The 13,543-nt window shown below is 39.6% G+C and overlaps 1 protein-coding gene across 4 annotated transcripts in view; it reads left to right on the top strand.

Annotated features, from left to right (window-relative positions):
• The window catches only part of PKIA (cAMP-dependent protein kinase inhibitor alpha), a 76,618-nt gene that overhangs the window by 58,970 nt on the left and 4,105 nt on the right, over positions 1–13,543 (top strand). For all 4 annotated transcript variants that reach the window (XM_025200056.1, XM_006015286.2, XM_006015285.2 and 1 more), the window contains exon 2: positions 9,172–9,349. In XM_025200056.1, the coding sequence (XP_025055841.1) occupies positions 9,199–9,349 (151 nt within the window). In that variant the 5' untranslated portion in view covers positions 9,172–9,198. The remainder of the gene's footprint in view (positions 1–9,171; positions 9,350–13,543) is intronic.

The following is a 13,543-nucleotide window of genomic DNA, read 5'->3' as shown; positions in this document are numbered from 1 at the left end:
AAGAGTGCCTGTACAATGGTAGGGCACTATACCCTGGTGCTGAGGACTGGCAAACCCAGTTTAAGTTGGCTTTCATTACACAGAGATTTGGTTACAGCAGTGTTTTGTTTTGATTTATTCCATTAAAAGGTTTGTTTCTTAAAAAAAAAACAAAAAACAAAACAAAACAAAACAAAAAACCCAAAAACAACAACAACAAAACCAAAGCCAAACTCCTAGCTTATTCTATGCTGCTTTGTTTCTGCTGGTTCACCCAGAAGCACATAATAAAATACCAGCAAGGGTGCTCTGTAATTTTAAACCTGCTATTTCCAGTAGCAAAAATAAACCACCAACCTTAATTAAGGGAAACAACCTGTTCTGCTAAATGTAGATTTTATAGTGTTGGCCACTTTAAATGACCTGTGAATAGATTTATCCATCAATAATACTTCTAAAGTACATATACCAGCAGTAATGAAATAACTTTACAGTTCACACAAAAGAATAGTTCCCTTTCAAGAGACTTATTTTTCACTTCCTTCACATTGTTTTCTGTTCTGCAAAGTTATCAGTATTTTAAAAATAAGTGATTGTCTGTTGCGAAAGTATGGTATGTTTGTTGAAATGTTTTGCTTTCTTGGCAGAAAAGGTGGAAACAGGAAAACCTAAGTGACACACAAATTAATTGCCAGCTTATGTATTATTTGGTTCATGCAGAAAACATAGTCACAGGGGACTTCTTTTTGATTGGAAAGAAACCTGTCTGCAAGCTGAGGCTGAATCTGATTTTAGTTTTAAAATAACATTTTACACCTTCTGGAACGCATGCACAATTTGAAGAGATGGGACTTTTCTTCCCATATGAAGCCTGTGTGTCTGTGTGTGTGTAATTACATCTTAAATAACACTTGGATTGCGATGCAACCATTTCAAGCCAAAGTTTGGGAAATTCTTCTTTAAAGGCAGAAAAATCCATTGTTAATTCTCCATTGAGTATGTAGGTGGAAAAGCATGGTCTTTCTCAATGCAGTAATCTTTAGAGCAAATTAAACTACCTTGTACTCCAGTGAGTAATATGTGCTAAATACCAGAGTAAACTGCTTGTCATGGGCTTTTCTATCTCCATCTTGGTGTTCCTTCTTTCTCTTCTGAAGGGAAGGCAAGCAGTAAGAAACTGCATATGTGAGTCAAAGACCAATTAAAAACCTCAGTAGATTTACCAGTTCCTTGAACAGACTGAATTCCAGAGCCATGTGAACTACTAACCTGTGTTGTCTATGAGCAGCAATTTCAACGGGTCTTAGTGTGGAGCATGTATTTTCATGTATTTTCTCTCACTTCAGATTACAGGTTTCCCTCGCTTTATGCTGCATATGCGTTTCTTTGAAAATGGCACATAACTTGAATTTGCATAAAGGGAACCCACTTTACAATGTAACAAATAGGGATACGTTCCAAGACCTCGACCGTACTGACCTCCCCCATTTCTACCACTTTTACCAGACAATTTTGGAACTTGCCAACAGTAGACAGTACACACAAGCATGGGGTGGTAGTGAGTGTTACCATACTGGGGATGGCAACTACAGAAACATGTCGCAGACAACGAGCAAGGAGCACAGATTCATACAGGAGACTATATTTGGGTGCGCATCACTCCCACAATGCACTGCACAAAGCAGCTGACTGCCACATCGATTGCATAAGAGTGAATTTACCCCGCGTATGATAATTTTTTGGTATAAAAAGGGTCATCACATAAGAGTGAATTCACACATACAGTACCCGCATAAAGCGAGGGAAACCTGTATTTGAGGGTTGCCCTAAACTCACTGGTTAAAGAACTCTTCCAGTAAAATAAAGGGAGAATTTTGTCACTGCTTCAAGTGCCATTAAATAGCCAAACTCGACTCAACTTGACAAGAAATAAGAATAGACCCTTTTCACGTGTGGAAGTCATTAGAAATTCTGGACAACCATATATGTATATCACTTCCTTTTAAGTTGGAGTCCATTATGCTTATTCAACAGTGCCAACTTAATGACCTTTATTTCGCTGGTACTGTTAGAATGATGTTTGTAGCTGTGAAGTTCCAGTTCTGTGGTAAGCGACAGATTTCAATATTGTCTGTTATGGTAGTGTTAAAGTGATAATCCAGTTTTATTTCACTAACTTCTAAGCAATACAAATAGCTGTAATCTGCCATTGTTATAGCTTGAAGTGTAATTTCATTGTATTATGAAGAAATAAGAATGGAAGAAATGATACAAATCTAATATAGTTTCAAAGCAGTAATTTTAAACCTAACATTTTGTAATTTAGTGTATTGAAGAGGCACAAAAGAAATTGATTAAAATATTTTCCTATAAGACTAGATTTTCAAAAATTTTACTCTGTATTCAGCCTGGATTTGATTTAAATCAAATCAGTTTAAATCGTGATTTAAATTGCTGGTCAGGAAGCCTCAATTTAATCATTGTTTTCTACAAAAAGTGCATTCTTGTTGTTTGATATCCTTTATTCATTTAACTTCTTGAAACTTTGCACTTTTAGAGAAAGGTGAGGGCTTGACTGTGTGTACACAAACTTGCAGAGACAACAGGGATGGTGGGTGGGTAATCAGGTCCGTTATCTCTCATCTCCATATACTGCTGTTAACAAGGATGTTATCTCTGGAGACAACAAATTCTCACTATGCCTAAAGAAGAGTGTTTGTGCCTGAAAGCTTGCAAAGAACAATTTTTCCAACATTTAGTTGGTCTAGTAAAAGATACCACATTTACCCAAAGAACCTTGTCTGCCTATGATCTCTGGAGAGACAAATCCACAGTTTGAGAACTGAAACTAAATATCACAGAGATGCTTAATGGGCTCTTCTAGACAGAGCACTGAATCCCATTGGGTAGAGGGGTTTTCTTTAATCTTTACTAATCTATAAAGGAGCCTCTGGGAACCCCATGAGATTGGGCCCCAATATAGTCCATAGCCTATTGTGACCTATTCATAAAACTTCTAAAATGATTACATGTATGTATTGTCTCAAATGTATATACTTAGAAGTTATAATCCCAACTCCATAATGATATCTTTGAGCTTTAACGTATGTTAAATTAAAACTATCGTTATATACTTTTTTTAAAGCATCTTAGACAACCAAAAAATACAATTTAAATTTTTTTAAAAATCTGATTTCATGAAAAAATCTATTTTATTATTATTTTTTATTTTTAAATCATTGATTTTTATCCACCCTACTTGTATTTGGAATGTTGGTCTTGGAAACTAGAGTTCATTCAAACATAGTGATTGTCATGATCACTCTTTCTGTAATAATATTCATGCTTATTAAATTAAAGAATTAAAATGTGTATGTTTATGGAAATTCAGTATTGTGTGATGCTTGCTTCTCTGCAGCTATCTAATAAGGTGATTTCTGGTAAACTATCAGATTAGTCCCAGAATGTCAGAGCATATGCCAGTCCAGCCAGCCTCAGTACAAATCATTGGGCAGGACCCTGTTGATCAGGTGAAAAATCAGAAAATAAAAGCATGGTGTACACAAAATTCAAGTTTCCATGCATGCTCACTTCATGCTGCCAGGAGAAGAAGCACCAAAAGCTTGCAGAGAACATTTTTTCCAGCCATTCAGTTGCTCTAATAAAAGATATCAAATTTACTGAAAGAACCTGTTCTGCTGCTGCATACATTATCACAGCAACAGCTAGTAGCATAACTGAGGTAGAATGACCAGGGCAGGAGCCCTGGGTGCCACTTTTGTTGGTAAAGCGGAGGAAAGGGGGGCAAAAATAACCATGGCTGTAGCTGCTCTGCAATACCTCTGGTGGCAGCTTATTAGAGCACCAGTCAGACCTTTTAAGGCTGCAGGCTAGTCAGAAGCAGGCAGGCAGATGCCAGGACCCAGCTGCCTCCACTGCCTTTCCCACAGCAGCAGAGGAAAAGTGCTTTTTCCTGTGATGGTAGGGGAAGGATGCCCACAGTCAGAGCCCCTCACCACTGAGTGCCACCACAGGCCCATGTCTGTGGGCCAGATCAAATGGCTCTTTGGACCAGATTCAGCCTATGGGCAATAGGTTGGCAACCTTCTGTGTTAGAAGACCATACAATTGTTTGCTCATGTAGGACTATATATTATACAATTATTAAGCAAAAATGGGGGTCAGGCTGTGGAGTGATGAGGGATCCAGTGGGGCAGGGGGCTGGCTAGGCTGGCATGGTGATGGGTCAGACTAGGTGTATAACTTGGCCTACATGAGTAAAAAAGTAGACACGCCTCATTTTTAATTCAACCGTGCAGGAAATTGTATTTGGTCATTTTTATATTGCTTAACCATACTTAGTTTTAACATCTCAGTGTTAAGAGATGCAATTCTGGCACCTGCAGGAGTCGATCCAGAGAGTCGGGAGTTGTCCCTCTCCTCTCCTGAGGAGTCTGTTATTGCAATTAAGTGTGAAATTCATGTAAGAGAGTGAAGAAGAGGCTTTTTGTAAGGGAATAGTGATTTTTTTGAGAGTTGTTTAGATGAATAAAATACATACTTCTGGGCATCAGGCCATCACATTGGAAGGGGATTTCTGTGGTGATTTCAAGGAAGTTCCATGTGTATGGAGTAATGTCTCAAGATAATACTAAGACAGAACAAAATTGTATTAGATATTTAGGAGACAACGCGTACAAGAATGCTTGAAGTTCTCAATAAATGTTGCAGCTGAGTTGTCCTTAAATGTTGGGCAATACTAGCCTTTTCATGTATTCAGTACTACATCGTTACATGTATATTTTTCTTTTATAGGCTTAAAAGAATATTCTGAGAGCACTTGCTCCTCTTGTGACTTATTTTATTTTACATGTGCATTTTCAAACAAGTTTTGCAAAATTAAAGTTTCAAAATATTTTCCATGTTGTTCTGGAGCATCTGAGAAGTAAATATAATCTGATGAGGGCTTCATGGATTCATGGTCTGCGTAAAATACTCCAGAATAACAAGAAAAATGCTTCAGAACGTTCCGTGTGTCTCTGCCTGAATCCTAAGCAGCCCACCTTCTACAGCCTGCAGCCCTTTGGAGATCTTGATCATAGGATCACTAAACCTGGAAGAATAATATCTTGCTGTTGAGGGGATGAATTCTGGGAACACACATAAATTTAAATTTTGGAAACAGAGTAGCTTAACAAACCAGGCCTCCAAGAAGGGGAATTACTTAAAAAACAAACAAACCCTCTTGAGTTGACTCAGGAGGCTGGGATGACAGCTGCCAGACTTGGATTGTGGCCTAATCTGGACTGGACAATGCAAAAGGCTTGATATTTCAGGGTTACTGAATGCCAACAACTTCAATAACTTATAAAGTAATGGCTCAAGAAACTCAGCCCCTCTGAGTTTCTCATTCATTTTATCATTATTATGTTAATGTGGACACAACAGGCAAGGCTAATCTAAGGACAGGTATAACTTGGACATTGAGGGTAGGGATATGTGCCAGTTACAAAAGCAAGACTGCATGTACAGGTGTAATTTGACAACTAATTCAGAAGAGCAGGACAGGAATTCAGACCGGAGCAGACCACCCATTCTTCACTGTCTTCCAATAATCGTGGTAGATGAGGGCCTGCTAAAAGACACTGGTGGAGTTTCCTGGATTCTGCCAATGAACACCTTGCATCAGAAGCCTGGTATTTGGAGGCTTGCTTTGTAGTGGCACCACCACAAATCTTGTCTCCACCAATCTCTTCTCCTGACAGAGGAGAATAATCTAACCTGTTTTATGGAGAAAGCTTTATAGAGATCCCATTATTTATTAATCCTGTTAACTCTGGAAATTAGGCAGAAGGCAGAGTAGATTTGTTGGAAAGGTACAGCATAACTTTCATAAGCAGAGGCCTTACTTCATAAGTGACTGCAGGAAGCTGAGCTGCTAAATAGGAAGCAATGGTTAGAATACAAAGGGTAGAAAAGAGGACAGGAAAAGGGAAGGGGTCCTAGAAACTGCCATTATTGTTGTGAAGGATGGGAAGCAGTGTAGCATTAATGTGGAAAGTAAAAGAAACATGACAAGTGACTATAATTAGCTGTGATGTTGGGAGATTTCTTTCCCCTGCCCCCCTTGCTCTTCATCAGGTTGCTAGCAAACCCACTCCAATCAGCAACTCGGTGTGTAGTTTTCCATGAATGGAAAGATAATTCCTTATTTAGAGTACTGCTGCATTTAATTTAAGGCAGCATCCTGGAAGGGGGTTATACTGGGTAGATTTCAGATTGATTTGTTGACATCAAAATCCAAGCTCCTTGCAGTTGCAACTTTAAATTACTCCTTGGCTTTACGTTTAGTGTTCTAGAAGCCAGCCTTAAACAAAGGGACCAAACGCACATTATACAAGTATGTTTCATTAAAATGAGGGAGTAGATCTGTCAAAAAGATGACTAAGAAGTCGTGTCAAGTTTGCTTCTTTGGAAGACAGGACAGATAATTGTGAAGTTTTGTTTTGCTTTCTATTGTGGCCCAGGAGGATAATGTTAGCTGCCTCTTCTCTGCTCCCACTTCCACTTTATTTGCCCTGAATTGATTTTGTTTGTTTGTTTGTTTAATTAAATATTTGCAGTTGGAGGCTATACAGAAGAGTAAATGACTCAACTGTGTCACTTCCACACTGTTATGAAGAGAGAACATTCTGCAGGAAGCAATAAATACTCTGTGCTGTGGATTATTGTGGGGCCTACGAAAGCTTTCAATAACTGAAAGGCACAAGACAATTCTGTGTACGTCGACAAGCTTTCAGTCATCATTGACCTCTTTCCGTTCTGTTTTTCTCCCAAGCCGGTTTCTTGTTTCATGGCTCTCGTTTATAGGAATAAAATTAGCATGTCAGCCATTCAGCATTTGGCGCATGTCACTACTTCATTCTCAGAAGCTTTGTAGCCCCAAACTTCTCTTCAGAGAAGTGACTCTTGCAATGATATTTGATACAGCTATATTTAGCCTTTATAAAAGTACTATACATAATCCCTTTTCCCTGGCCTCTCAAACAACTCATCCTTATGCTTCAGTAAGGGTGCAAGGCTGACTTGACTGACTGACCCTGACTGTGCTGACAGTGAGGGAGCTGAAGAAATGGGATCAGACAGGAATTGACAAGATTTGTGAAGATAATGGCTTGTTTAGGAGTAAATGAAGACAGTTTGTTAGAGGAAAAAGGGTTGAATGTCTCTTAAATACTCCAAATCCATTGCATAAAAATGTTGTTGACTTTAAGGGTGTATTTCATAGTGCACAGATGAATTAAGTTAACAGTGATATGTAAAGATTTTAAAATAAAACTTGGAAACTTTGCTTTAGTTATTCCAGAAATGCCAATAGCTAAATATGACTACTGGGTGGATTGGTAGGTATGGATTGGTTTAAAAACGGCATGTGTGATATCACCCTTCTGCCAGTGCCATTTTCTGCACTGTTTACACATAGCATCTGTTCATCAAAGTCTTGTAGGGAGAAGGCAATCATGTGAAATGCCTCTGGTTACAAAGTTGATAGTATTCCACATCTTCCACATATCTTTCTCAAAGCCTTTGAAACTCTCTTTTTAGCATGGTTCAGTCTGAGTTTCATTTATGAGTCAGCTGTTGGGGTAGAACAAGTAAATGAAGAGAATCCATATCATTGCACAGAGGAAGAAAAAAACCCACTTATTTTCAACAGTAATAGAGACACAAGCTTCTCTATGTTTTAGTCTAAATGGGTAAGAGTTGGGCTTCAATTGCAAGGCAGATCTAGATTTTAGGAAAAGTGTTCTAATTCTAAGCATGTTTAAGCTCTGGGCTCGGGTATCTCAGGACAGCGTGGAGTCTGCATCACTGGAGGAGTCTAAGGAGAGTTTGGACAAACTGGACAGGAGTGGTTGACCCTGCCTGGGGGAAGTGTTTTATCTGTAAGGCATTATTAACAAAAAAAGAAGGGAATAATTATTTTTGCTGCTGTTGTAAGTGATCCTTCTGAGAGGCCTGTGCAGCTTCTGTAGCTGACTTGTGTGGAACTATCAACATAACTCTGACCCGCTGAGAATTTTGACCTTCAGGAACCTACTTCTTCCTGGATGACTGCTTGTGTGTAGAACTAGTGATTAAGGGCAGAATCTGGCCCTCCATGTGCTTTTTGATGGTACATTTCTTCCCTTTTATTTGGATCCTGGTGCTCCCTTTTCCTGTAGCAGCAGACTGGACTCTTCTGGAATTTTTCAAAGCCATTTTTTGTTTGTTTGTTTTGTTTTTTAAACCTAGCAATGTGGCTTTAGTCAAGGGGTTGTAGAGAAAGGCTAAGTACAGACAGTCAAACAGCCCAAGGCTGAATTGATTCAGTCTTTGCAGGTTAGTCTAAGCTGCAAAGATTGCACCAATAAGCAAATGAACAGATGGTCACATTTGATTTGGGAAATACAGCTACATGCCTGCAGTGCCTCAAGCCAGAAGCCTGAGGGTGCTAGAGCATGGCTCTCGGGTTCACAGCCAGCATGGGCTGTGTGTTTGCTTCCTCTTACTGTTGCCCCTGTGGTCTCTGGGATTTGCAGACCACACTCACAGCAGTAAGATTCTACAGGGTTGCTCATCACTTCTTCTTCCTGCTTCCAAGTGCTTCTGGGATTTGTAGTCCACAGTCACAGCCAGCACTAAGTAAGCAGGGCAGGGCACCTTCATACTCGGGGGAAGGGAAATTTAACCCCCCTCCCTGGCCCCAGACCCCAACAGGGGGTTTCCTGGGGAGCCAGTGAGCCAGCCCTCACTACTTCAGCTAGGGAGCAGAAGGGTAGAGCCAGCCCTGCTCTCTGGAGCGGACAGCCCAGCCCATGGCTGCAAAATGCTAGGATGCTAGGGGACATTGATTTAACTTGAACCAGGAAGGTGTGGGTCAGAAGTTTCATTAACCCGTTTGATGTAAATCAGTTAAGTCTGATACTACATTCAACCAGGTTTATCTTTAAACCAGTTTCAGCCATTTTGAAACTGGCTTATGTGCACTGAACATCTGTTCTGTTACAGGTTTAAACCAGTTTCTGATCACTTAAAACAATTATGTGTAACTTCTGTACCTAGACAGCCAGCTTGAAATGCCTTGTCTTCATGAAGAGAAGTCTTTGTCATTTTGGTGTTCTAAATATTTGTCTTCCTTTCTTGCCTTAGGTACTGCTATGTGGATATTTGTTAGCAATGACTGATGTGGAATCTACATATGCAGATTTTATTGCTTCAGGAAGAACAGGTAGAAGAAATGCACTACATGATATCCTTGTGTCCTCCACAGGAGGGAACTCTAGTGAACTAGCTCTAAAGTTAGCAGAGCTTGATATAAACAAAACAGGTAAGTGCTTTTCTTTTATTCTGCTTGTTGGTTTTAGAAAGGAAAATTTAAAAAGCTAGTAACTTAGTAAACAGAGAACAGAGCTTGCTTGCACATTCTTCCTGTCCTCCCTCCCAAAAAAACTCCCAAACTCTGAAGTAAATGCATAAATTCAAACACTTCATCTACTATTACAGATGTAACGAGTTAATACAGATACAGAAACCCACATTTGAAGGGTTTTCTATTTCCATACTTCAGCCCTTCTAATTCCTTGAGTATATTATTTAGAGCAATGGGGAATAGAAAAATCCATGTAAGAAAGGTCCCTTGGGGAAAATGGGATGCGCTCTCCGTGGCTGAAGGAAAAAAAAAGTTGATTCACAAAGTCATTGCAAAAATAAAACCCTTTAATGCAGCACAGGCATGCGTGGGCTTTAATAATCATGGCTTGCATAAAGTTGGACAAAGTGATGATAATGTGATTGTTATTAATATGAATAGTCACTTCATATTGACTTGTAGTAAATATTGATGCTCTTCTTTCTTGATTTGAATTGTCATGGCCATACATCTAGTTCTTAATGTTTACTAGTTGCTCCAGCGTTTTATTACAACAAGCTCCCAGCAAGTTTAATGACCCTTAATGTAAGAAGTAGAGCATGAAAAACCAGGCAAGTGGCAAACAACTATCACGCGTACTTGTGCACACATACACACACTTCTGGTGGAGAGGGAAAAAGGGGTTTGAGAGCTCATCGCTGAACAGATCAGGGCAGAGAATTTCTGGATTTGGGTGACTAGATTTGTTTATCTTCATGCAACAGACCAACCTGGAAACTAAGTAGGTCTGTCTGTGGTGAACTAGCCACATAGAGCCTCCTGGGACTTCCCTTTTCAGGAAAGTTAAAAGTTTGGGGTTTTTTTTAATGGGACAGGACTCTCGCGTCATATACAGTAAAATATTTGTATACCGATATTTTAAGAGATGAAGACCTGAGTTCCTACATGATACTTGAGATGCAGTCAAAAGGTATAGCATCAGTATTCAACATATCCTGCTTCTATCTTTAAATTTACCTATTACAAAATTCAGTTAGAATGAAACTTAAATTATTTTGATTGGAAACATACTGCATATTGACTTGCAGGTAAATGGCAAATGCAGAGAAAGAGATTAGTAGCTGGATCTAGATCTTGTGCTCATGAAAGGGAATTTGATTTCGTACCAATAGTTTGTGTTCCTATATTTATTAGAATTCTGCAGCTGTTGTGATGAGAGGGATCCTTAATCTTAAATCCAAGGAATGGTTAAACAATTATGAACCTAAATTTGTAACACAATTCAGGATTATATTTCATTTGTTTCAGACCTCTCTCTTGCTGCTCAGATGATTCTAAGAGCAGTTCATAAAAAACATATCAGGTCACCAGCTATATGAAAAGTGTCTTCCATATCCTCTTAAACTGCATGGTTAAATACAGACATTCCTGTTGCAGAATGCCTTTTTGTGTTGTTTTGGTTTCAGTTTTTGCTTATTTTGCAAATTTCAGTCCTGTTAGAAGTGCCAGATTGATAGCAGCTAAGGCGAACATCTTCCCTAATAACAGATCCTAAATTTGATACTCAGTGTCAGAACAAGTTGTCATGAACCACTGCTCCCTCAAAGTTTTGCCAGGGTAAGATAATAATTCACTCTCTTCATGTCAGTCCAATACTTGGCACTACACAGCATGGTACAAATGATTTTCTGTCTGTCATTTTGGAAACTTTATGATGGAGACACCTGTTTGTAAGGAACAGGAATAACCTTTCCAGTATGTGTGCTACCAAAAAGTGGGGGAAAATAAAATAAATCATTTTATAGAAATGTAAGACTTTAAATGTATATTCCCATAGAGAAATTAGTAGTTCAGTGAGCTGAGTGTTTTCCTTTACAATAGATACAAACTATTTTCTGTCTAGACTACCGTACAGACTATTGCAATGAAATAATATAGCAAGGTGAAAAAGTATGACAGGAGGTGGCTTTGAAATGAGACTAATATAAATTGGCTGAGAGAAGAATAGTTCAGATATCTGTAGCTGTATTGCAGAGAGGATAGAGTGGAATTATACATGAACAGTTGAGAGGAATGGCTCTTCATGAAAAACTTGAGATGGACCAGATTTGTAGAATAAATCAAGAACAGGTAATGGTGCTGACATGCAGAGCGTATGATTAAGAAAGAGTGGTCATAGCTGAAGCATGGATCAGTAAAAGTGAACAGAAGAAAAGATAGGCATTCAAGCTTATGTGGTATGTTTGAGAGAATTAAGTCAGTGGTGTGGCCTCTGGGAGCTGATAGACCCTGAAAGGCCAAGAGTAATTGGATAGAAAAGTAAGATGGAATTTGAACAGAAATCATTAGCAGGGATGTCTAATCTACCTCCAGTTTTTCTAAGTCTTTAAATATTTTGTCTCTGTTTTAAAACCCTATCTACTAGAATAAGCACATTATGTGAGATTGTTAGCTTTATTTTTTTTAAAGATTTGTAGCCATCCTAGTCGTGGGAAAGAAAGTTTGAGAACACTATCTACGTGCATTCTGATGCTTCAGAAACCAGGAGGGAAAAAATTATTTTAAAGGATTTTTTTAGCCAAACTAATTATTTTGGGAGGCCTGCACCTCTATTTTTGAATGTTGGCCTTATACTGTATCTTAAGCATTAACCAATAAAGGATCTTAAAGGAGAGCAAAAGTAATAGTTAAACCAAGTAAACTAGTTTAATGGAAATTAGACAGGACTGCTTCTTTTTAAAGATGAGTTGAGAAGAATCCTTAAAGAACTAGTATGCTTCTGTAGCAAAGATAAGAATCACAGGACACTTTGTAGAAAGGGTAGAGTTCAGTGGGCACAGTTAGCCAAGGCTTGGCCATTAAATAGGAGGCCTGTATACCAGTTGATTGATCAAGAAGCCTGTAGGGCAGTGGTCTCCAACCTCTTTAAGGTGAAGGTCACTTTTACTTTTTGAAGAAAAAGGCCAATCCAGGATCTACTGTGTGCCTACCCACCCTTTCTCCCCCCGCCCAGCAGGTCAGTCGGGGCTCAGGGCGCAAAGCCCAGCGTGCAGCAGCAGCCGCCTCACCCCAAGCACATATCAGGGGGGCACGTGCCTCCCAGGCCTCCACTGGGGTGCGTGCAGCAGTGGGAGCCCGCTGCATGCCTGGACAAGCTGCCCAGGCTCTGACCCTTCCTGGCCCAACTGGGGCCCCACTCACCCAGTGGCAGGGGGTGCAGAAAGGGATTGTCCCACTCACCTGGCCTGGCCCCAGAGGAAGGGGGCGCAGTTCAGCCCAGCCATGTGTGTCCTGCCACTCCCAGACTGCATCCCAGACACTCCCCATGTGCATCCCACTGTTCCCAATCTCAGAGCCTCTGACAGTCGATCTAAGATTGACTCTCAGGGGCTCCCTGATTGACCAGTCAATCAGGATCAACTAGTTGGTGACCACTAGGGTTTTGGGCATTGAACTGTAGAAGATCTGATAATTTTGCTTGAAGTAGCTGTCACCTCTTTTATTTTTCTTCTTGTTTTGTTTTGTTTTCTTTTACAAGTCAGTCTGTTATGAATAGAATAAGCATTATTGCCTGCAAAGCGTGCATGTTTCAGCTGCCCTTGCTGGTTCTTGGTCAGGTCATGATTGTTACAATTTTTAGAACTTATTTTTTATGAGACCATAGCTTACACTGCATATGTGTATAGCCATGTGTGATGATAGTTACAGATGCGTAGTATGTAATTCAAAAAAGGAAAATAATTTGGATATACAGTTTGATGGCAATACATACACACTTAATCCTACTAAAAGCCTAGATTCTAGTAGTAGAGTGGGCTACAAACCAGTGTTTACATTTTTAGGAATAGCAGGATTGATTTGGCAGATTGCGAACCTGGTTATATCATCTCTGAATAGTATAAGCAGATTCAAAAAAAGCAGATTAGACAAATTCATTAGACCTATGCTAATGCAGCTAATATTCATTTCAGATTCAGGGGACAGTGATTCGATTCAGTGATTCAAATCACTGTCCCAAATCGATTTGGCTGAATCTTATTCGGAGATTCGGCCACCGTTGAATTGGCCAAATCTCCAAATCAAACAGGCCACTCTCCCAGATCAGTCAGTGGCTGCCCCACCCAGCCCTAGCATCCTGGCTCTTTTTTTTTT

Source organism: Alligator sinensis, unplaced genomic scaffold, assembly GCF_000455745.1.
Source record: "Alligator sinensis unplaced genomic scaffold, ASM45574v1 scaffold71_1, whole genome shotgun sequence".
In the NCBI taxonomy this organism is placed as follows: Eukaryota; Metazoa; Chordata; order Crocodylia; family Alligatoridae; genus Alligator; species Alligator sinensis.
This window is presented reverse-complemented; position numbering and strand designations above follow the sequence as displayed.